This window comes from Mobula hypostoma, chromosome 1, assembly GCF_963921235.1.
Source record: "Mobula hypostoma chromosome 1, sMobHyp1.1, whole genome shotgun sequence".
In the NCBI taxonomy this organism is placed as follows: Eukaryota; Metazoa; Chordata; class Chondrichthyes; order Myliobatiformes; family Myliobatidae; genus Mobula; species Mobula hypostoma.
In genome coordinates, this window is record NC_086097.1 from 185,692,075 (window position 1) to 185,715,504 (window position 23,430).

Consider the following 23,430-nt stretch of genomic DNA (forward strand, 5'->3'; position numbering starts at 1 on the left):
TTGGTAGCCTGCTATAAAAACTCAACTGACGTGCTTTTAATGGGAAGAGAGCTTGCCTCTTTAAGACAATCCAAGATAAGGTGATCTTTTCCTATCAACAGGCCTATCATTGAGATCGAGGAATGAATTTAAAAGGGAGGCAAGATCTAGCAAGAGTGACCATTTTGGAATAGCCATCTTGAGAAGAGATATTTTGAGGTCCAAGTGCTGAGGTTGAGGCATAACTGCAGAGGATTTAACAAGGGAGGCTATGGTGAGAAGGCTGAGCAGTAGTGGCAAGGTGAATCAAGATAAGGTCTCTTTAAGCTTTAGTACCTTGAGAGGTAGAAATGGCAGTCAGTGGAGTGCTATGCTCCTGTCAAATATGGGAGATCAGAGAGTGATTAAGTGTTTCTGGTAACAATCTTTACAGGAAGTGTGCCCAGCCTATAACTCCTTTCAGACAATGTGGATCTGTTAAAGTGGCAGATGGGAGTCACTGAGACAGAAAGCATCATATATAGGAATTTCAAGGAAGTGATCACACCACAGGTCGGCTGGTTAGATGGTTGGAGATACAGGAAGGTAATGAAGAGTCCCCTGTGCTATTCCCCTCTCTGAAAGGCTTACTGTTGGTGGATATGGTCTCTCAAGGGAACAAGGAAAAAATGCATCAACCAAATTAGTGGTGTCACAACTGACGCTGTTATACAGCAAGAAAAGTCAAAGTCCAGGTAAGTGAACATTGATCATAGAAATCTACAGCACATTACAGGCCTTTCGGCCCACAACGTTGTGCCAACCATGTAACCTTACTCTAGAAACTGCCTAGAATTTTCCTTCTGCATAACCCCGTTTTTCTAAACTCCATGTATCTAAGAGTCTCTTATAAAACTTTATTATATCTGCTTCCGCCACTGTCACCAGCAGTACATTCCATGCACCCAAAACACTGTGAAAAATTTACCCCTGACGTCCCCCCTGTACCTACTTTCAAGCACCTTAATACTATGCCCCCTTGTGTTAGCCGTTTCAGCCCCGGGAAAAAGCCTCTGGCTATCCATACGATCAATACTTCTCATCATCTTATACACCTCTATTAAGTCACCTCTCATCCTCCAACGCTCCAAGGAGAAAAGGCCAAGTTCACTCAAGAAAGTAGCAGTGATTGGGGGAACTCAATAGTCAGGGAAACTGATAGGTATTCCTGTGGTTACAAGAGGGATTCGTGGATGGTGTATTATTTCCCTGTTGCCAGGGTCAAGGAGGACATTAGGAGCAAGATGATAGCTAGAGAGAAGTAGGGCCACTCTAGAACAAGGGACAGAACTTTAGTGTGGAGCCAGAAAAAATGGATGAGGTCCTTCACATCAGTATTCATTAAAATGTTGCCTGGATTGGAGGGCATCCCTTATAGGTTGCATGAACTTGGCCTTTTCTCCTTGGAGCGACGGAGGATGGGAGGTGACCTGATGATGAAGGGCATTGATTGTGTGGATAGCCCTAGGCTTTTCCCCAAGGCTGAAATGGCTAACACGAGGGGGCATAGTTTTAAGGTGCTTGGAAACAGGTACTGAGGGGATGTCGGGGTAACCTTTTCACACAGAGAATGGTGGATGCGTGGAATGCACTGCCAGCGGCGGTGGTGAAAGTGGATACAATAGGATCTTTTAAGAGCCTCTTAGATAGGTACAAGGAACTTAGAAAAGTAGAGGACTATGCACGAGGGAAACTCCAGGCAGTTTCTAGAGTAGGTTTCATGGTCAGCACAACATTGTGGTCCGAAGGGCCTGTAATGTGCTGTAGATTTCTATATTCTATGTCCTAAAAGAAAGGACATGGATGATTTGGGGGCGGGGGGAGGTACGTGGATATTTTAGGGCCTATTGAAAAGGAGGAGTTGTTGAGTATCTTGGAAAAACATCAAGATGGATAAATTCCCAGGGCCACATGGGATACATCCTAGGATACTCAGGGTGCCAAGAGGAGAGATCACTGGAGCTGAAACAGAGATCTTTGTATCATCTTCAACCACAGAAAAGCTCCCAGAAGATTGGAGACTATCTGATGTCATTCCATTGTTTAGGAAGGGCAATAGAACAAACTAGAAAACTATAGGGTGGTCAACCTTATATCAGAGGTAGGGAAATTATTGGAGAAGATTCAGAGGGACAGGATTTACTCACATTTGGAAATGCAAGGATGGTTTTCAATGGGGAAGGCCTGTCTCACAAATTTCAGGTTTTTTGAGGAAGTGATAAAGATGATTGATAAAGGTAGGCTGTAGATGTTATCAACATGGATTTTAGATATGGTCTCTCATGATAGGCTAGTCCATAAGGTTAAATCACATGGGATGAATAGTGAGTTGGTAAATCAGATACAAAATTGGCTTGGCTATAGTAGCTAGAGAGATGTGGTAAAAAGATACTTTTCTGACAGGTCTGTCCCCAGTGTTTCACAGAGATTAGTACTAGGACCTCCGTTGTTTATAATTTATATTAAGAGTTGGATGAAAATAGAGGTGGTCTGATTGGTAACTTGGAAGATAACACAAAATTTTTTGTAGTTTTGGATAGTGAGGATGGTTGCCAAAAGATACAGCAAGATATACAGTAGATCCATTGGAAATTTGGGGAGGGAAATGGCAGATGGAATTTAATCTGGGTAAGTATGTGGTGTTATACTGTGAAAGATCAAATGCAAGATGAAAATAAATAGTAGATTGCAGGACCCATAGGAAAACAGACCTAGGGGTACTAGGGTGCAGGTCCATAGCTCTCTGCAAGTGGCACAAGTGAACAGGACAATAACAAATATGTACGACCTCCAGTCATCAGGGTATTGAGTATATAAGTTGAGACATTCTGTTACAGGTGCATGAAACTTTTATTTAGTCAAATTTTAGTTATTCCGTGCAGTTCTGGTTGTCACACAATATGATTTCCAGCCATTAATTCCATTTCTCCTTCTTGGTCGCAATCTCCAGTTGAACATTGCAACTTTAGAACCCTTTTTGATTCTTAACTATACTAACATTATTATCCAATACCAAAAAGCTTACTTCTGTATATTTTAGTCCTGCCTCAGCCCTCATATTGGGCACGTGGCCAAGTGGTTAAGGCAATTGTCTAGTGATCTGAAGGTCACTAGTTCGAGCTTCAGCTGTGGCAGCGTGTTTGTGTCCTTGAGTCCTTGAAGCAAGGCACTTAACCACACATTGCTCTAGTGCCTGTGCGAGGAGTGGCGCCCCACACAAGCTTCCAATCTGCGCCTTGAGAATGCCCGAAGCAGGCCTCTCATGGTCTGAGTCAACATTCCCTTCAGCCCAGCTAATGAAAGTCTCACCTGTCCTCTTGTTACTTTTTGTCTCAACTGCTGCAATGCACTGTTGGTCAATATTCCATCTTCTATCTTTATCAAATATGAAATTCCCTCCCTTTGAAATGATTTCTTTGATTATATTTTTGATGGCCTGTCCTTAAGTAACTAGTTTCTTGTTTGAATGCATCCTAGTGAGTGCCTTGGAATATTTTATTACAATAAATGTTATATAAATACAAGTTGTAATGGAAACTACAGTTGTGGTGTTCCTCACTTTTTCTTGTCCACATTAATTCTGTAGGTTGGATTGTTATTTAGAGCTTTGAGATGAGAACTATTATGATGTTAGTTAACAGCACTCTCCTTTAAGATGGTTCCAGCCTAACAGGCACGGAGTGCAGAGGTGGTTTGTTGAACTTATTTTAAAGAATACAAGAAACAATTCTGTATTTTACAGCATATCAACTATATAGCTTTCCTACTTGTAGACCCATCAGTGGAGAGACAAGAAACATGCAAACAAATATCTTTTCTGTACCAGTGGAAAGAAATTACCTATATGCTCTGTTAAACTCCTGCAAAACTTTTTAGAACCGTCTAAACCTTGTTATGATAGGTTTAAATTTTCTGGATAGATTGCATATATTAAGCAATACTGTTACGTTTGTTTATATTGGCCATATGAACTCAAAACATATTGATTGCCCAAACGTTTTATAGGCACGCTGGAATCCAATCTCTGCACCTCTATTCTTACCGCCATTTATCAAAACTCACTTCTTTGACCTCTGACATCTGTTCTCTTAAACAATTAATTTAAATACGGTTAACTATAGCACAAATGGAGCATTACACGCCAAAAAGAGCGAGAGGCAAGTCTGACACGTTGCCTCGGAAGTTATGATTCAAGTTTGGAGCTTGGAAAGGATAATGAAAATAATTCAGGAATGCCAGGTTCAGGATGTGGAAATAAAAAGAAGAGGATTGAGAAATGTAAATTATTTTAAAATCTGAATGTATAATCGAACTATCAAACTATTATTTTGAACGTAAATGCACCTGACGACTGGACTGAAAGAGCTTAATCGGGGAGGGGTAAGAATATATTGGAAAGATGTCCCAGGCTGCTGACACTGACGGGATGGGCGACACACGCTACGTCACTGCTGCACCTGTTGTTGCGGTTGGCAAGGCAACGTTTCCAGGTGACGGTCTTCCATTTGATAATCCCCTCCTCTCAATACAACTTCTCTGTGAGTATTTCATTGTGAACAACCCCCTCCCCCAATAATAATATAAATTAACCATCTTCGCTCTCTCTACATTTCTCCAGCAGGCTTGCTTTTGTACATCCCGATCGGACGTTCCGTTCTCGCTGAGCCCACTGTTGTGCTGCGGGGACGCCACTGACCACCACCCACTCGCCCGTCTCTCGCCGCAGGGAAAAGCTCGCGACACGCGGAAGGGTACGTGCGGTCTGACGAGGCGGCTCGAGCTCTGTCGCGAGCGCTGTCACCCGTTACGGAGGCAGGTCGATTGTCGCGTGAGGAGGGGATGGCGGAGGTAAAAGGCGTTACTCCAACCGGGTGAGTACGACTACTCGATCTGACCGCTGGTAAAACCGATTCCTCTTGAAAAGCTCTCGTACCGCAGACCAATCTCCCAGTAGTCGTCAGCATCTCCTGAGATTACGCGGCGGCGTGCAGTCACCCATCTAGGGGTGGTCTGAAACTTAAATACTTCCCTTACCGTTTAGAATCGAGGTCGTCAGTCCTCGCCCCGCCTTGCCGGGCGTCCCCTCTCCTTACACTGCAATCCTTACGTGTTTTATTCTTAGTGGGTAAACCGGGACAACTGCGGAAGTATTGCAATTACTCGGTGTATCAGGGTTGGGAAAACTCCAGAGACAAACGTGCCAGTACTTTTCAGAGGTCCGAGATCAGGCAACAAACTTCAGGGATGTGTGATCGTACACTGCTATACTCTTTGATCTCTCAGCCATCTGAAGAGTACTATCATGGATGAGGTTAATAAAACAGAATTCGTGGGAAGGAAAGAAAAAATTGCTTAAAACATTCACAAACGAGAAGATCTGCAGATGCTGGAAATCCGAGCACCGCACACACAAATGCTGGAGGAAATCAGCAGGCCAGGCAGCATCTAGGAAAAGAGAACTTTTTTCCTAGATGCTGCCTGGCGTACTGAGTTCCTTCAGCATTTCGTGTGTGTGGCTTAAAGCATTAACTCTTTTATAAATTGTGTAAAATAATTTTGATGTAATCAGAAAGGATCTGGCAAGTATGGATTGGTTAGTTTGCTTTCTGGCAAAGGGACGCTTGGTAAGTGGGAGGCTTCAAAAGTGAAATTACGAATGTACAGAGTTTCTATGTTCCTGTTAGAGCAAAGCACAATATTAACAGGTCAAGGGAACCTTGGTTTTCTAGGGATATTAGGGCCCTACTTAAGAGGAGAAGGAGGTGCACAGCAGGTATAGGCAGCAAGGAATAAGTGAACAACAGGAATTCTGCAGATGCTGGAAATTCAAGCAACACACATCAAAGTTGCTGGTGAACGCAGCAGGCCAGGCAGCATCTATAGGAAGAGGCGCAGTCGACGTTTCAGGCCGAGACCCTTCGTCAGGACTAACGTAACGTGAAACGTCGACTGCGCCTCTTCCTATAGATGCTGCCTGGCCTGCTGCGTTCACAAGGAATAAGTGAGGCACTTACAGAATAGAAAAAAATGCAAAAGACCATTTGGGAAATTAGGAGGGCTAAAAGAACACCTGAAGTTGTTCTGGTATACAAGGTGAAGGAGTATTCCAAGGGCTTCTACAGATACAGCAAGAACAAAAAGGATAGGGAGGGACAAAAGTGGTCCACTTGTGGATCATCTTGGTCATCTTTGCGTGGAGCTGAACGAGATGGGAAAGATCTTAAATAGATTTTTTGCACCGTGTTTTCCTGGAAGACAGACATAGAGTCAATTGAACTGAGGCAAAACAGTGGTGAGATCATGGACCATATACGGATTACAGAAGAGGAGATGCTTGCTGTCTTGTGGCAAATTAGGGTAGATAAATCCTCAGAGCCTGACAAGGTTTCCCCTTAGACCTTGTGGGAGGCTGATGCAGAAATTACAGGGGCAATGGCAGAAATATTTAAAATGTCCTTATGCCAGATGACTGGAGGATAGCTAATGTTCCATTGTACAAGGAAGGCTCTAATAATTAACAGGGGAACTATAGGCCATTGAGTCTGATATTAGTAATGGCTAAATTATTGGAAGGTATTCTAAGGGACAGGATATATAAATATTTGGATAGGGAGGGTCTGATTAAGCATAGCCAACCTTGCTTTGTACATGATAGGTCATGTCTAACCAATCTTATAGTTTTTTGAGGAGGTTACTAGCAAAGTTGATGAAGGAAAACAGTGGACATTGTGCACATGAACTATAGTCTTTAGCAAGCTCTTTGACAAAGCTTTGTAAAAAGTTCAATCACTTGGCATTCAGGATGAGATAGTAACTTTGATTCAATATTTGCTTTGCAAAAGAAGCCAGTGAGTGGCAGTAGATGCTTCTTCTCTGACGAGAGACCTGTGACTAATGGTGTTCCAAAGGGATCGGTGCTGGGTGTGTTGTTGTTTATCATCTATATTAATGATTTAGATAATAATGTGATAAACTGGATCAACAAATAAGCAGATGATATCAACATTGGGAATATTGATGAACAATGAGGAAGACTATCAAAGCTTGCAGCAGGATCTGGATCAGCTGGAAAAATGGGTGGAAAAAATGGGAGATGGAATTTAATGCAGACAAGTATGAACTGTTGCACTTAGGGAGGACAAACCAGGATAGGATTTGCACATTGAATGGTAGGGCATTGAGGAGTGTGATAGAACAAAGATATGGGAATAGAAATACCCAAATTTCTTGACAATTGCATCACAAGTAGGTGGGATCATAAAGACAGCTCTTGGCACATTGGATTTCATAAATCAGAATACTAAATATAGGAGCTGGGATGTTATATTGAAGTCATATAAATAAAACTCTTGGGCTAAATTTGGAGTGTTGTGTGCAGTTCTGGCCATCTACCTACAAGAAAGAAATCAATAAGATTGAAAGAGTAAAGAGAAAATTTACAAGGATATTGCTGTGACATCAAAATCTGAATTATAGGGAAAGGTTGAACAGATTAGCTCTTTATTCCCTGGAACATTGGAGAATAGGGGGAGATTTGATAAAGGAATACAAAATTATGAAGGGTGTAGACAGAGTAAATGCAAGCAGGCTTTTTCACTGAGGTTAGATAGGAATAGAACTAGAGGTTATAGGTGAAGAGTGGAATGTTTATGGGGGTGAATAGGGGGAACCTCTTCACTCACAGGGTAGTGTGAGCTATCTGCAGAAGTAGTGGATGTAGGTTTAATTGTGAGGGTTAAGAGAAGATTGAATGAATACATGGATGTACCGAGAAAAATGAAGGGCTAAGGTCCAGGTGCAGGTCAATGGGGCTAGGCAGAATTACAGTTCAGCACAGACTAGATGGGCTGATGGTCCGTTTTTTGTGCTGCAGTGCTTTATGAAGTGTATCACTTTGGAAGGTCAAATTTGAAGGCAGAATAGTGTTAATGGCAGAATTATTAGTAGTGTGGTGGAACAGAGGGATCTTAGGGTTCAGTCCATAGAATCCTCAAAGTTGCAGAGCACAAGTTGATAGGATGGTTAGGATGTCCTATGGTATGTTGGCCTTCATTGTTGGGGGATTGAGTTCAAGAGTCACAAGGTAATGTTGCATCTTTGTAAAACTCTGGTTGGACCACACTAGAAGTATTGTATTCAGATCTGGTCGCCTGAAGGACATGGAAGTTTCAGAGAGGGTGCAGGGGAGATTTGCCAGTGTGTTGCATTGATTAGACAGGTTGTCTTGTGAGGATAGATTGAGCAAGCTAGAGGGTTTCTGTTTAGAGTGAAGAGGGATGAGAAGTGATTTGATAGAGGTGTACAAGATGATATGAGGCAGAGATAGAGTGGACAGCCAGGCACTTCTTCCCAGGGCAGAAATAGCTAATACAAGGGGACATAACTTTAAAGTGTTTGGAGGGAAGTATTAGATTAGATTATGAGGACACTCAGTCCTCGTTTATTGTCATTTAGAAATACATGCATTAAGAAATGATACAATGTTCCTCCAGAGTGATATCACAAAAAAAACAGGACAAACCAAAGACTAATACTGACAAGACTACATAATTATAACACGGTTACAGCAATGCAAAACAATACCATAATTTGATAAAGAGCAGACCGTGGGCACGGTTAAAAAAAAAAGTCTCAAAGTTCCGATCGACTCCCGATAGTCCCGATAGCAGGCGGCAAAAGGGAGAAACTCTCCCTGCCATAAACCTCCAGGTGCCGACAACTGCCGATGCATTGGAAGCACCCGACCACAGCCGACTCTGAGTCCGTCCGAAAACTTTGAGCCTCCGACCAGCCCTCCGACACCGAGCACCAAGCACCATCTCTGCCGAGCGCTTCAACCCCGGCCCCGGCCACTGAGCAACAAGCAAAGCTGAGGACTCAGGGCCTTCTCCCCCGGAGATTCTGGATCACACAGTAGCAGTGACAGCGAAGAAGGCATTTCAGAAGTTTCTCCAGATGTTCCTCCGAGCTCTCACATCTGTCTCCATCAAATCAGGATTGTGCATGGCACCCTACTTGACAGATAACAGATATCATTTCACCAGAGTGGCCGCTGCGCCGCTCCGCCATCTTCTCTTCCTGGGGGGGATATAAGAGGTAGTTTTACTTTTACATATAGGGCGGTAGGTGCATGGAATGCATTGCCAGGGGGTTGGTAGGGGCAGTATTTTAGAGACATTTAGGCACGATTAAAGAAACAATGGATAATTATGTGGGAGGGAAGGGTTGGACTGATCTTGGAGTTGGTTAAAGGGTTTTTCTGCAACCTGTTCTAAGTACAGGCCCTTTGGCCCACAATGTTCTGCAGACCTTTTAACCTACTCCACGATCAATCTAATTATTCCCAGCCACACACTGCAGCCCTCCAGTTTTATCCACGTGCCTGAGAGTCTCTTAAATGTCCCTGATGTCTGCCACCACCTCAGCAGTGTGTTCCATATACTTACTACTCTTTGTGTAAACTACCTTTGACATTTCCCCCATATTTACCTCTAGTCACTTTAAAATTATGCCCTTTCATATCTGGCACCTTGGGAAAAAGACACTGGCTGTCTGCTCTGTTTATCCCTCGTGTCATCTTATCACTTCTATCAAGTCTGTTCCATCCTCCTTCACTCCAAAGAGAAAATCCCTAGTTCACTCAGGCTTTCTTTAAAATACATGTTCTCTAATCTAGACAGCTTTCTGGTCAATCTCCTTTGCGCCTTGTCTAATGATTCCACATCCTTCCTATAATGAGGTGACCAGAACACCTTAACAACTTGCTTTGCAACTTTGTGGTTTCTATGGACATGGATCCCAAGATCCCCCTGTTCCTACACATTGCTAAGAATCCTGCCATTAACCTTGTGCTCTTCCTTTAAGTTCAAATTTTCAAAATGTAACACTTTTCTAGATTGAACTCCATCTGACACTTCCCAGTAGAGCTCTGCATCTTATCAAATTCCCATTGTAACCTACAACAACCTTCAACATTATCCACAATACCACCAACCTTCATGTGATCTATAAACTTACTAACACACTCTTCTACTTCCTCATACAAGTCATTTATAAAAATCATGACGAGCAGATGTCTCAAAACAGGTCCCAGCGGAACAGGACTGGACATGCACCTCTAGGCTCTATCTGAAGGGTCTCAACCCAAAACATCAACTCTTTGGTCCTCTCCATAGATGTTGACTGACCTGATGAGATCCTTCAGCATTTGGTGTGTGTTCACTCTATCCAGTACTAAACTATCCTTTCTGTAAGCAAGCCATTTCTTGGCCAAGCCAAGTTTCCCAGGATTCCATACCTCCTGGCTTTCTGAATGAGTCTACCATGGAGAACCTTACGGAATGCCTTACTAAAATCCATATACACAACGTTCACATTGTACCTTCATCGCTTTGTATTGTAATTTCCTTGAAGAAATCAATCAGGTTCATGAGGCATGTCATGCCCTCACAAAGCTTTCCTGACTACCATAATCTGACTATACTTCTCCAAATACTCGCAATTCCTCTCTCTAAGAATCCTCTTGAACATTTTGCCCAGCAGTGATGTTAAGACTCACTGGTATGTTATTCAAAAGATTATCCCTGTTACCTTACTTGAACAAAGGAATAACACTTGCCACCCTCCAATCTTCTGGTACTGCTCCTGTAGCCACTGAGAATGTGAAGGTCATTGCCAAAAGCACAGCAATCTCTTCCTTCGTTTCCCATAGTAACCTGGGGTATGTCCCATCTGGCCACAAGGAGTTAACTACCCCAATGTTTGTCAAAAGTTGCAGCACATCCTGTTTCTTAACCTCAACATGTTACAGCGCTTTAGTTTGTCTGAGCTAACCTCACATTTATCAAGATCCTTCTCACTGGTGAATACTGAAGCAAAGTATTCATTACGGACTTCCCCTACATCCTCTGACTCCAAACATGTTTTCATTTTTATTCCTGATTGGTCTTACCCTCACTCTGGTCATCCTGTTTTTCATGTACATTGTGACTATATAGAATGCCTTAGGAATTTTCTTTATCCTACTCGTCAAGCCCTTCTCGTGTCCTTGTCTTCCTAAGCTCCTTCCTGACTTTTAGTTCTCAAGAGCTCTGATGCTTGCTTTCTAAAATACCTAGGTTTAATGATGTTAATTGAGATAAATAATGGGCATAACTCCCTGCTCTTTGAAGTAGCGTTAACTTCATAGACAATATGAAGTATCTGGTGACCCTGTGATCTCTGTCTCGGAGGCTAATATCAGAACATCTTTCAAGAGGATGAACCTTTGCAGGATGTCAGTTCCTCATGGTGTACCTGGTAGGGTACTGAAAACCTGTGCTAACCAACTGGTAGAAGTGCTCAAGGACATCTTCAATTTTTCACTGCTGGCTAGATTAGATCACTGGCGATGGTCAATGTGACAGGCACCAAGGGATTTCTTCAGAGAGTCCTTGTACCTTTTCTTCGGTGCCCCTCTGTCACGGTAGCCAGTGGAGAGTTTGCTATACAGCACAATCTTGGGCAGGCGATGAACCTCCATCCTGGAGACGTGCCCTGCCCAGCGCATCTGCGTCTTCAACAGCATAGCATCAATGCCAGTGACTTCCGCCTGTTCGAGGACTTCGATGTTGGTGACGGAAGTCACTCCAGTGGATGTTGAGAATGGTGCAGAGGCAGCACTAGTGGAAACGCTCAAGGAGTTGTAGGTGGTGATGGTAGGTGCCCCACGACTCGGAGCCGTACAGGAGGGCGGTTAGTACAATGGCTCTGTTCATGCTGATCTTTGTGCCTTTCTTCAAATGCCTGTTGTTCCAGACTCTTTTGTACAGCCTGCCGAATGCGCTGTTTGCCTTTGCCAGTCTGTTGTCAATCTCTTTGTCGATCTTGGCATCTGACGAGATGGTGCACCCCAAATAGCTGAACTGGTGGACTGTCTTCAGCTCTACTTCACCGATGGTGATATGAGGAGGGTGGTAATCTTCCTGAAGTGCGGGCTGATGGAGAACTTCTGTCTTCTTCAAACTGACCTCCAGTCCGAAAAGCTCGGCAGCCTCTGCAAAGCAGGATGTTATGTGCTGCAGGGCTGTCTCTGTGTGGGCAACAAGGGCAGCATCGTCTGTGAAGAGTGACTCTTGGATGAGTTGCTCCAATGTCTTGGTGTGGGACTGTAATCGCCTCAGGTTGAACAGGCTGCCATTGGTGCGGTATCAGATGTAAACACTGTCCTTGTCATCAAGGTCTTCTGTGGCCTTTTCGAGCATCATGCTGAAGAAGATCGTGAAGAGAGTTGGCGCGAGGATGCAGCCTTGCTTTACTCCGTTGCCTATTGGGAAGGGTTCTGAGAGGTCGTTGTTGTGTCTAATTTGGCCACGCTTATCTTCATGTAGCTGGATGACCATGCTGAAGAACTTTGGGGGGCATCCCAGTCGTTCCATAATTTGCCACAGACCTTCCCTGCTCACAGTGTCGAACGCTTTGGTAAGGTCGACAAATGTGACGTACAATCCCGTGTTCTGTTCCCTACATTTCTCTTGGAGCTGTCTGAGAACAAATACCATGTCGCTGGTGCTTCTGTTGGCTCTGAAGCCACACTGGCTCTCTGGGAGGTGTTCTTCTGCAATGATGGGCACCAATCTGTTCAGGAGTACTCTTGCGAGGATTTTTCCTGCGATAGAGAGCAGAGTTATCCCCCAGTAGTTGGAGCAGTGGGACTTCTCCTCCTTGTTCTTATACAAGGCGATGATGACTACATCATGGAGGTCCTGTGGTAGTTTACTTTGTTCCCAGCAGCAGACAAAGAACTCCTGGAGTTTGGTGTGTAACGCTGGGCCCCCATGCTTCCAAATCTCAGGTGGGATTCCATCAACTCCTGATGCCTTGCCACTTTTCAGCTGCTCTGTAGCCTTGACTGTCTTTTTTAGGGTTGGAATCTTATCCAGTTCTGTTTTCTCTGGCTGTTGTGGGATGCGATGAATTGCTGAGTCTTGGACCATGCAATTGGTGCCGAAGAGAGTCTGCAAATGTTCAAACCACCGGTTCAGGATGCACGCTTGTTTGTGAAGAGCGCCTGACCATCTGCACTGCGCAAGGGGCCCTGGACCTGGTGCGAAGGGCCGTACACTGCTCTCAGTGCTTCATAAAATCCTCTGTAGTCACCGGTGTCTGTGCAAAGCTGAGTTCTCTTTGCGAGGTTGGTCCACCACGTGTTCTGAATCTCTCGAAACTTGCGCTGGAGGTTGCGGCATACAAGGAGGAAGGCTGCTTTCTTGTCAGGACCAGACGGCTGAGCAAGGTGCGTCTGGTGGGCGGATCTCTTCTTTGCCAGCAGTTCTTGGATCTCGTGGTTGTTTTCATCGAACCAGTCCTTGTTCTTCTTTGTGGAAAACCCTGGGACTTCTTCAGAGATTTGCAGGATGGTGGTCTTTAGGTGTTTCCAAAGCACTTCTGGAGAGGAGTCTGTGGGGAAACTGGGATCCTGAAGCCTCGACTGAAGATTCGTCTGAAAGTCAGCTTTCACTTCAGCTGACTGGGGGCTGCCAACCTGAAACTTCTTCCTTGGAGCGCTTCCTCTCTTTGGCTTGGGTTTGAAATGGAGGCTGAGTTTGCAGCGGACAAGACGATGATCCATATGACACTCCACTGGGCCTCACTCGGGTGAGTAAGACATCCCGAAGGTCTCTCTGGCGCACCAAGATGTAGTCTATGAGGTGCCAATGCTTGGACCGAGGATGCATCCAGGTTGTCTTCAGTAGGAAGAGGTGCAGTCGACGTTTCAGGCCGAGACCCTTCGTCAGGACTAACTGAAGGAAGAGTGAGTAAGGGATTTGAAAGTTGGAGGGGGAGGGGGAGATCCAAAATGATAGGAGAAGACAGGAGGGGGAGGGATAGAGCCAAGAGCTGGACAGGTGATAGGCAAAAGGGGATACGAGAGGATCATGGGACAGGAGGTCTGGGAAGAAAGACAAGGGGGGGGGACCCAGAAGATGGGCAAGAGGTATATTTAGAAGGACAGAGGGAGAAAAAGGAGAGTGAGAGAAAGCATGTGTGCATAAAAATAAGTAACAGATGGGGTATGGGGGGAGGTGGGGCCTTAGCGGAAGTTAGAGAAGTCGATGTTCATGCCATCAGGTTGGAGGCTACCCAGGCGGAATATCCACGGCCTCCTCTACTGTAAAGATGAAGCCACACTCAGGTTGGAGGAACAACACCTTATATTCCGTCTGGGTAGCCTCCAACCTGATGGCATGAACATCGACTTCTCTAACTTCCGCTAAGGCCCCACCTCCCCCTCATACCCCATCTGTTACTTATTTTTATGCACACATTCCTTCTCTCACTCTCCTTTTTCTCCCTCTGTCCCTCTAAATATACATTTTGCTCATCCTCTGGGTCCCCCCCCCTTGTCTTTCTTCCCGGACCCCCTATCCCATGATCCTCTCATATCCCCTTTTGCCTATCACCTGTCCAGCTCTTGGCTCTATCCCTCCCCCTCCTGTCTTCTCCTATCATTTTGGATCTCCCCCTCCCCCTCCAACTTTCAAATCCCTTACTCACTCTTCCTTCATTTAGTCCTGACGAAGGGTCTCGGCCTGAAACATCGACTGCACCTCTTCCTACAGATGCTGCTTGGCCTGCTGCGTTCACCAGCAACTTTGATGTGTGTTGATTGAATTTCCAGCATCTGCAGAATTCCTGTTGTTCAGGTTGTCTTCAGACTGTCTTTCTGCTGGAAAATGGTGTTAGTGATGGTGAGTTGCTGCTCCACACAAAACTCTAACAGAAGGCACCTGTTGTCGTTGCAGTTTCCAACACCATGTTTGTCTTTCTTTCTTTTTAAATCTTTTCATTAATTATTATTGAAAATCAACAACAGAGAAAAATACAACAAAATAATCAAGATAACATATCCATATGTAGAGTAAAAGTTAAACTATCAACCAGGCTGAACAGTATATCAATAATAATCAAAAAAATAAAGTATTAAAGCTTTTTTTTAATGGAAAAAAGGAAAGAAAGAAAAAAAGAACCCCTACTAACTAAAACAGAGAAAACCCCTAACAACTTAAAAAAAAAAAAGGGAAAAGAAACCTATTTGGAGCACAGACCCGGAGCTATGTGCCATACAAGCTTCCATAAAAAAAGACATCAAACCGCCAACCAAATTCATATAACCAAGCATCAGAAAAGGACCATGTTTGTCAAGTACTCCTTTCCAGGCTTCTGAATCTTGGCCTACTCTGGCATTGAAGTCACCAAGGATGAAGACCTTGTCGTCTGCAGGGGCGTTGTATACGAGGTTGCGCAGATCAGTGTAAAACTTGTCCTTTTCTGCAGAATCCGCTTGAAGAGTGGGGGTGTACACGCTGAAGAATGTGGCATGCTGCTTGTTTCGAAGTGGGAGGCGCATGGAGATGATGTGGTCAGAGTGACCCGTTGGCAATTTTTCAAGTTTGGAGGCAATGGAGCTCCTGACCATAAAGCCAACGCCACAAAGGCGTCTCTAAGTCTCTGGCTTGCCCGACCAGTAGAGAGTGTAGCCGGCACCATGATCTTGAAGGTAGCCTTCCTCTGGGAAGTGGACTTCACTGAGAGCAGCGATGTCGACATTCAGTCTTGAAAGTTCATGCACAACCATAGAGCGGAGCGTGGTTCTGGGGGACCACTGTCTGCTGTATTGAGCATGGTTCTGATGTTCCAGCATGGAGCTTTAGTCCTTGCACTCCTTTGAGGCAGGTGTGTACCTTTTCTTTTTTGTTATTGTTTGACTGCATTAGAGGATGCCTGTTAACCGCGGCGAGCCAACTGGGGGAAATGGAAATGAGCTTTGGTTAGGCCACCTTTTCTAGGCCCCTCTCTGTGCGGAGCAAGCAGTGCTGTCCCTAGAGAAGGCTGCTTGGTCTTTCAGGGTGCTGCCGAATGATATCGTCGTCTCCAGGGTCAACATCAGACGACCCATACACCTGAACCGCCTGCATGCAGGATTGGAACTGTGGCTTCCAGTGTCATCTTCCACCTGCTGTTTTCTCCCATTTCCCATCGCTGCAGGGCTTGATGAATGGTCAGGGAGGGTGGTCATAGACGTGGGCCTGTCCTTCAGCCTGCGCAATGGTATTTTAGGTGGAGTGCAGTGTGCGTGATATTGGCCCCACCCTTTACTCCGGGGGTTCATCTGCCATAGCCTAGCAAACTGGGACGGTGACAGCGAGGTCTTCGGGTCATAGGATTTACGTCGGAGTGTCCTTCTCCAAGGTGGATGGCCTGACAAGGCTAATGAGTCCCATCTGCCCGGGTTTGGAGTCAGAGTTGTCCTTCTCATAGGCTGGCTGCCAACCACGGCTGACGAGCCCAGCCTACTCATCCAGTTATACTGCCGGACGCTCAGTCGCACCATGACGTAGCAAGCTCGGTGGAAATGGGGGCACCAACGAGAAGGTGTTGCTATGGATGCTGTAATGTAGGAGAGGCCATTTGCAGTGGCATCCTGACTAGTCGACCAAACAGTGACCATGCAGCGATCACTACACCGAGAAAGGAGAGACGATGTATTGTGCGTTCACTTTCCCTGGGTGAGTGGGACGTCAGGCCCAGACCTCACCTGCCCCCCTCAATGACTATCGCACAGTTGAACTCACATTTCCTGTGATGAAGTGCTTTGAGAGGTTGGTTGTTGGTCAGAATCAATTCCTGCCTTAGCAAGGACTTGGACCCACAATAATTTGCCTATTGCCGCAGTAGGTCCACAGCAGATGCAAATTTATTGGCTCTCCACTAGACCTTGGATCACCAGAACAACAGCAATACCTACATCATGCTGTTTATTGATTACAGCTCAGTGTTCAACACAATCATACCCTCAGTTCATATCAACAAGCTCCAAAACCTGTGCCTCTGCAACTGGATCCTTGACTTCCTCATCAGGAGACCACAATCAGTGCGGATCAGAAATATTGTCTCCTACTGACTGATAATCAACACTGATGCACCTCAAGGTTGTGTGTTCGCCCACTGTTCTACGCTTTCTACATTCATGATTCTGTGGCTAGGCACAGCTCAAATGCTATCTATAAATTTGCTAATGACACAACTGTGGTTTGCTGAATTTCAGACGGTCATGAGGAGGCATACATCAGCTCATTGAGTGGTGTCACAACAACAATCTTGCACAGGATGTCAGTCAGACCAAGGAATTGATTGTGGACTTCAGGAAAGGGAAATCAAGGGAACATACACCAGACCTCATTGAGGGATCAGCAGTGGAAAGGGTGAGCAGTTTCAAGTTCCTGTGTGTCAACATCTCTGAAGATATATCCTGGGCCCAACATATCGATACAACTACAAAGAAAGCACAACACCAGCTATATTTCATTAGGAGTTTGACAAGACTTGGTGCATCGCCAAAGACTCTTGCAAATTTCTAAAGGTGTGCTGTGGAGAGCACTCTATCTGGTTGCATTACCTTCTGGTATGGAAGGGCCACTGTACAGGTTCGGAGAAAGTTGTAAACTCAGCCAGCTCCATCATGGGCACTAGCTTTCCCAGCATTTAGACCACCTTAAAAAGGCGATGCCTCAAAAAGGTGACATCCCCAACACCCAGGATATGCCTTCTTCTGATCGCTACCATCAAGGAGGAGATACAGGAACTTAAAGACACACTTGATGTTTCACGAACAGCTTCCTCCAGTCTGCCATCAGATTTCTGAATAAACAATAAACCTATGTACATTATCTCACTTTTTCTTTCGCTGTCTTTTTGCACTACTTGATTTAATTTTTAAAATATATACTGTATTTATTGTAATTTAGTGTTATTATGTATTGCAGTGTACTGTTACCATAAAATAATGAATTTCATGACATATGCCAGTGATATTAAACCTGATTCTTATTCTGTACAATAGAGATTTAGTTTAATGCCTTGTCAAAGCAAAGCTCACTCAACAGGACACAACTTCCATGCTGTACTAAGTGTCAGCATAAATTTTGCACTCCTATGATTTATAATCTTGACTGATTAATCTTGAAATAATGTATGCTATTCTAATCCTTGTGTTTGTAGCTATTGAAGGGAAAGGAAAGACTTGTATTTGCAGAGCAATTTTCGCATCCCTTTCTCAATGTTTAATCATCATTGATTTACTTTTGAAGTATTGTTGCTGCAAGAATAAAGAGGATTTACCAGGCAACTCGCCCCATAGCAAACTCCAAGAGATAATTGAGTGATAATGACTAGATTAATGTAATTTAATAATCATGCACAAGGTGCAAAGAATGACAAGGATGTTTGGCTGACTCTTCTGCTTTTCTTAAATAAACTTGAGTTTTTTTTTCCCCAGCTGAGAGTAGACAACCTTTTGATTGAACATCATTATTAGTCTTCTATTAGTGCAAAACTGCATTACAATTTAAGCCCAGTCCTGAGGAAGGGTCTTGGTCTGAAACATCGACTGTTCATTTTCGTAGATGCTTCCCGACCTGCTGAGTTCCTGCAGCATTTTGTGTCTGTTGCTCTGGATTTCCAGCATCTGCAGAATATCTTGTATTTATAGTGGGCCTTAAACTCAAGTGCTTCTCACATTAGCCTTAACCTTATCTTGTATAAAGATTTTCCAGAAAGTTTGAGAGGATGGAAAACTGAATTGAAGAAAAAATAATATTTTGTGCTTTTCCCTACTGGAAAAGCTGAGAGTTAAAATGATTGCTATTTTTCTTTGAGGATTCTGCATGAAGTATTATTGATATTACTCCATCTTGACCAGAGTGATAAACCAGAGAACATGACTATTCCTGAAGAGTTTAAGTTCAAACTAATTTAAGACTCAAGGTTGTTTCACTATTCCAGTACACTAGTGTAAAGGAGAACAAAAAAATTGTTACACTAGATCTGACACAGTATAAAAAAAATAATAAAAAAGTCACAATAAATATAAGCACATTGATTGTATTTCCATAAAATGACGCTTGGTACAGGAGTGTCTGTACATAAGGTTACTGTCGGGAACTGATGACATAGTGGGGGGGAAGTGTGGTGATGAAACATACTGAATGCACAATGTATATCTATTATTGATTTATTTGGGAGATGGTGAATGATTTTTCACTAAAATTTCCCACGTTATGTATGTTATGGGGTGGTGAGTATTGGGAAGACTTATTTGGTCTACCATGAAATTAGTTTAACAGTAGAGTATGATTGTTCTTATGCAGAGTCATGACCTAAAGTGTCGACACCTCCCTCACCCCCACACAGATGTTGCTAGACATTATATGCTATAAATTTGATTATTTTGTATTTAGAAATGTGCAGTTCAAACATGTAACAACTATTATTAAACATTTGAATCTTTTGGTCAGATGGTTCATTATTATTTGATATATTGATACTTCACAGTGTTTGCATCATACATACAATGGTTTAATACTTTCGACAATGTGCAATTTATTTATATTTAAATGTTTTTGTCTTCACTGCCCTTTAGTGAGGTTGACTAGTGAGATATAATTAGACCATAAGACGCAGGAGTAGAATTAGTCCATTTGGCCCTTCGAGTCTGCTCCACCATTCAATTGTGGCTGATCCTTTTTTTCCCCTCCTTATCCCCACTTGCCAGCCTTCTTCCTGAAACCTTTGATGCTGTCGCCAATCAAGAGCCTATCAATCTCCACCTTAAATGCATCCAACGACCTGGCTTCCACAACTACCTGTGGTAACAAATTCACTATCCTCTGGCTAAAGAAATTTCTCCGCATCTCTGTTTTAAATGTCACCCCTCTATCCTGAGGCTGTTCCCTCTTGTCCTAGGCTCCTCCACCATGGGAAATATCCTTTCCACATCTACTCTGTCTCAACCTTTCAACATTTGAAAGGTTTCAATGAGATTCCGCCCCCCCCCATTCCATCTAAGTTCCAGCAAATACAGGTCATCAACTGTTTCTTGTATGAATCAGAATCAAGTTTATTATCAGAAACATGTGCCGTGAAATTTGTTAACTTAGCAGCAGCAGTTCAATGCAGTACATAATATAGCAGTAAAAATAATAAATAAGTAAATCAATTACAGTGTACATATATTGAATAGATTAAAAATCATGCAAAAACAGAAATAATATATATTTAAAAAGTGAGGTAGTATTCACGGGTTCAATGTCCATTTAGGAATTGGATGGCAGAGGGGAAGAAGCTGTTCCTGAATCGCTGAGTGTGTGCCTTTAGGCTTCTGTACCTCCTACATGATGGTAACAGTGAGAAAAGGCCATCCCTGGGTGCTGGGGTTCCTTAATAATGGACACTGCCTTTCTGAGACACCACTCCTTGAAGATGTTTGAAGATGTCCTAGGTACTTAGCAGGCTAGTACCCAAGATGAGCTGACTAAATTTATGACCCTCTGCAGCTTCTTTCAGTCCTGTACAGCTGCACCCATTTCCGCCCCCCCCCCGCCGCACCCTGACACCAGACAGTGATGCAGCCTGTCACAATGCTCTCCATGGTACATCTATAAAAGTTTTTGAATGTTTTTGTTGACATACCAAATCTCTTCAAACTCCTAATGAAGTATAGTCGTTGCCTTGTCTTCTTTATAGCTGCATCGATATGTTGGGACCAGGTTAGGTCCTCAGAGACCTTGACACCCAGGAACTTGAAACTGCTCACTCTCTCCACTTCTGGTCCCTCTATGAGGATTGGTATGTGTTCCTTCGTCTTACCCTTCCTGAACTCCACAATCAGCTTTTTCGTCTTACTGACATTGAGTACAACGTTATTGCTGTGACACCACTCCACTATTTGGCATATCTCACTCTTCTATGCCCTTTTGTCTCCATCTAAGATTGTATTATCAGCAAATTTATAGATGGTATTTGAGCTATGCCTAACCACACAGTCATGTATATATAGAAAGTAGAACAGTGGGCTAAGCACACACCCCTGAGGTGCACCAGTATTGATCGTCAGCGAGGAGGAGATATCATCACCAATTGGCATAGATTGCAGCCTTCCGGTTAAGAAGTTGAGGATCCAATTTTAGAGGGGGGGGGGTACAGAGACCCAGGTTCTGCAACTTCTCACTCAGGATTGTGGGAATGATGGTGTTAAATGCTGAGCTATAGTCGATGAACAGCATCCTGACATGTTCTGTCCAGGTTGTCTAAGGCTGTGTGAAGAGCCATTGAGATTGTTTTGCAGTTGACCTGCTGTGGTGATAGGCAAATTACTGAGGCAGGAGTTCAGCCTAGACATGACCAACCTCTCAGAGCATTTCATCACTGTAGATGTGAGTGCTCTGGGTTATAACCCTTTCATTCCCAGAATCATCCTTGTAAATTCCTCTGAACCCTCTTCAATGCCAGCACATCTTTTCTTAGATAAGGAGCCCAAAACCATTCACAAAACTCAAGGTGAGGCCTCATCAGTACCTTATAGAGCCTCAGAATCATATCCCTGCTCTTATATTATAGACCTCTTGAAATGAATACTAACATTGTATTTGTTTTCTTCATCACCAACTCAACCTGCAAGTTAACCTTTAGGGTGTTCTGCACAAGGACTACCAAGTCCCTTTGCATCTCAGAATTTTGGATTTTCTCCCCATTTAGAAAATAGTCTGTGTTGTAATGTGAGCTTTAAAAATATAAGTTAATACTAATTAGGATAATGGTAATATAGCAAAACTCCTGCTAGGGGAAGCTGTTTGTAAGGAGAGGCTGGTTCCAGGGTTGGGGGGTTTTTACTTCCATTTCCTTGTCTGGTGTGCATGTGTATAGTTTCTCTGCCATGTAGTACAGTTCAGTGAAAGCCTCTGTATGTAACTATCGGTTTTGCCGTCCCAGATAAAGTTGTTTCCCTTGGGCATGAGGTTGTTGAGTGGTCGTTTTTCAAAGTAGAAGTTAACACAGTTTGCACATTCATTTTGTCTACCAAAGTGCATGACTATGCATTGTATTTCATTTGCTACTTTCTTGCCCATTCTCTTAATCTGTCTAAATCCTTCTGCTGTCTTCCTGTTTCCTCAACACTACCTGCCCCTCCACCAATCTTTGCATCATCTGCAAACTTGGCAACAAAGCCATCTATTCCATCATCTAAATCATTGATATACAGCATAAAAAGAAGTGGTCTGACATCGATCTTTGCGGAACATCTCTAGTCACTAGCAGCCAACCAGGAAAGGATTCTTTTATTCCCATTTGTTGCCTCCTACCAATCAGCGAATGTCCTAACCATACCAGTAACTTTCCTGTAAAACCATGGGCTCTTAACCTGCCTCATGTGTTGCACCTTGTCAAAGGCCTTCTGAAAATTCAAACATATAACATCCACAGCATCCTCTTTATCCATCTTAAATGTAATCTCCTCAAAGAATTCCAATAGGTTCAGCAGGCAAGATTTTCCCTGAAGGAAACTATGCTGATTTTGTCTTATCTTGTCCTGTATCCCCAAGTATTCCATAACTTCATCCTTAACAATTGGCTCTAAAATTTTCCCAACTAGAGGTCAGACAGTTTCCTTTCTGCTGCCTCCCTCCTTTCTTAAAGAGTGGAATGGCATTTTCAATTTTCCAGTCCTCTGGCACCGTGCCAGAGTCTAGCGGTTCTTGAAAGATCATTACTAATGCCTCCACAATCTCTACCACTATCCCTGTCAGAACCTTAGGGTGCCGTTCCTCTGGCCCGGGTGACTTATGTACCTTAGGTCTTTCAGCTTTTTGAGTACCTCTCCCTTGTAATAGTAACTGCACTCACTCCTCCTCTCTCACACCCTTCAACATCTGGCACACTGCTAGTGTCTTCCACAGCAAAGACTGATGCAATATACTGAGTTAGTTCATCTGCCATCTCCTTGTCCCTTGTTATTATTTCTCTGGCCTCCTTTTTAGCAGTCCTATATCCACTCTCAGCTCTCCTTTATCTTTTATATACTTGAAGTATCTTTTTTATCCACCTTGATATTGTTTCATAGCTTGCTTTCATATTTCATCTCTTCCCTCCTGATAATTCTTTTAGTTGCTTTCTGTAGGTTTTTAAAAGTTACCCACCTCCGCCTACCCCTATTTTTTGCTTTGTTGTATGCTCTCTTTTGCTTTTACATTAGCGTTGACTTTCCTTGTCAGCCACAGTTGTACTATTTTGCCATTTGAGTATTTCTTTATTTTTGGAATACATCTATCCTGCAGCTTCCTCATTTCCCCCCAGAAACTCAAGCCATTGCTGCTCTGCTGTCATCCCTGCCAGCATCTCCATTCAATCTACTTTGGCCAACTCCTTTCTCATACCGCCATAATTTCTTTTACTCTGCTGAAATACTGCTACATCAGACTTTACCTTCTCCCTATCAGATTTAAAGTTGAACTCAATCATATTGTGATCACCATCACCTAAGGGTTCCTTTACCTTAAGCTCCCTAATTGCCTCTGGATTATAACACCCAGTCCAGTA

General features: G+C 43.6%; 1 protein-coding gene across 5 annotated transcripts in view; it reads left to right on the forward strand.

Moving 5' to 3' along the window:
- Positions 1 to 4,446: 4,446 nt before the first annotated feature.
- gra (granulito) overlaps positions 4,447 to 23,430 on the forward strand; it is a 128,109-nt gene continuing 109,125 nt past the window's right edge. Inside the window, exons 1-2 of one of the 5 annotated variants that reach the window (XM_063041222.1) lie at positions 4,447 to 4,508; positions 4,640 to 4,889. In XM_063041222.1, the coding sequence (XP_062897292.1) occupies positions 4,858 to 4,889 (32 nt within the window). In that variant the 5' untranslated portion in view covers positions 4,447 to 4,508; positions 4,640 to 4,857. Of the gene's footprint in view, positions 4,509 to 4,530; positions 4,557 to 4,636; positions 4,890 to 23,430 lie in introns of those variants that run through there. The other 4 variants (XM_063041239.1, XM_063041232.1, XM_063041249.1 and 1 more) reach the window with 4 other exon arrangements.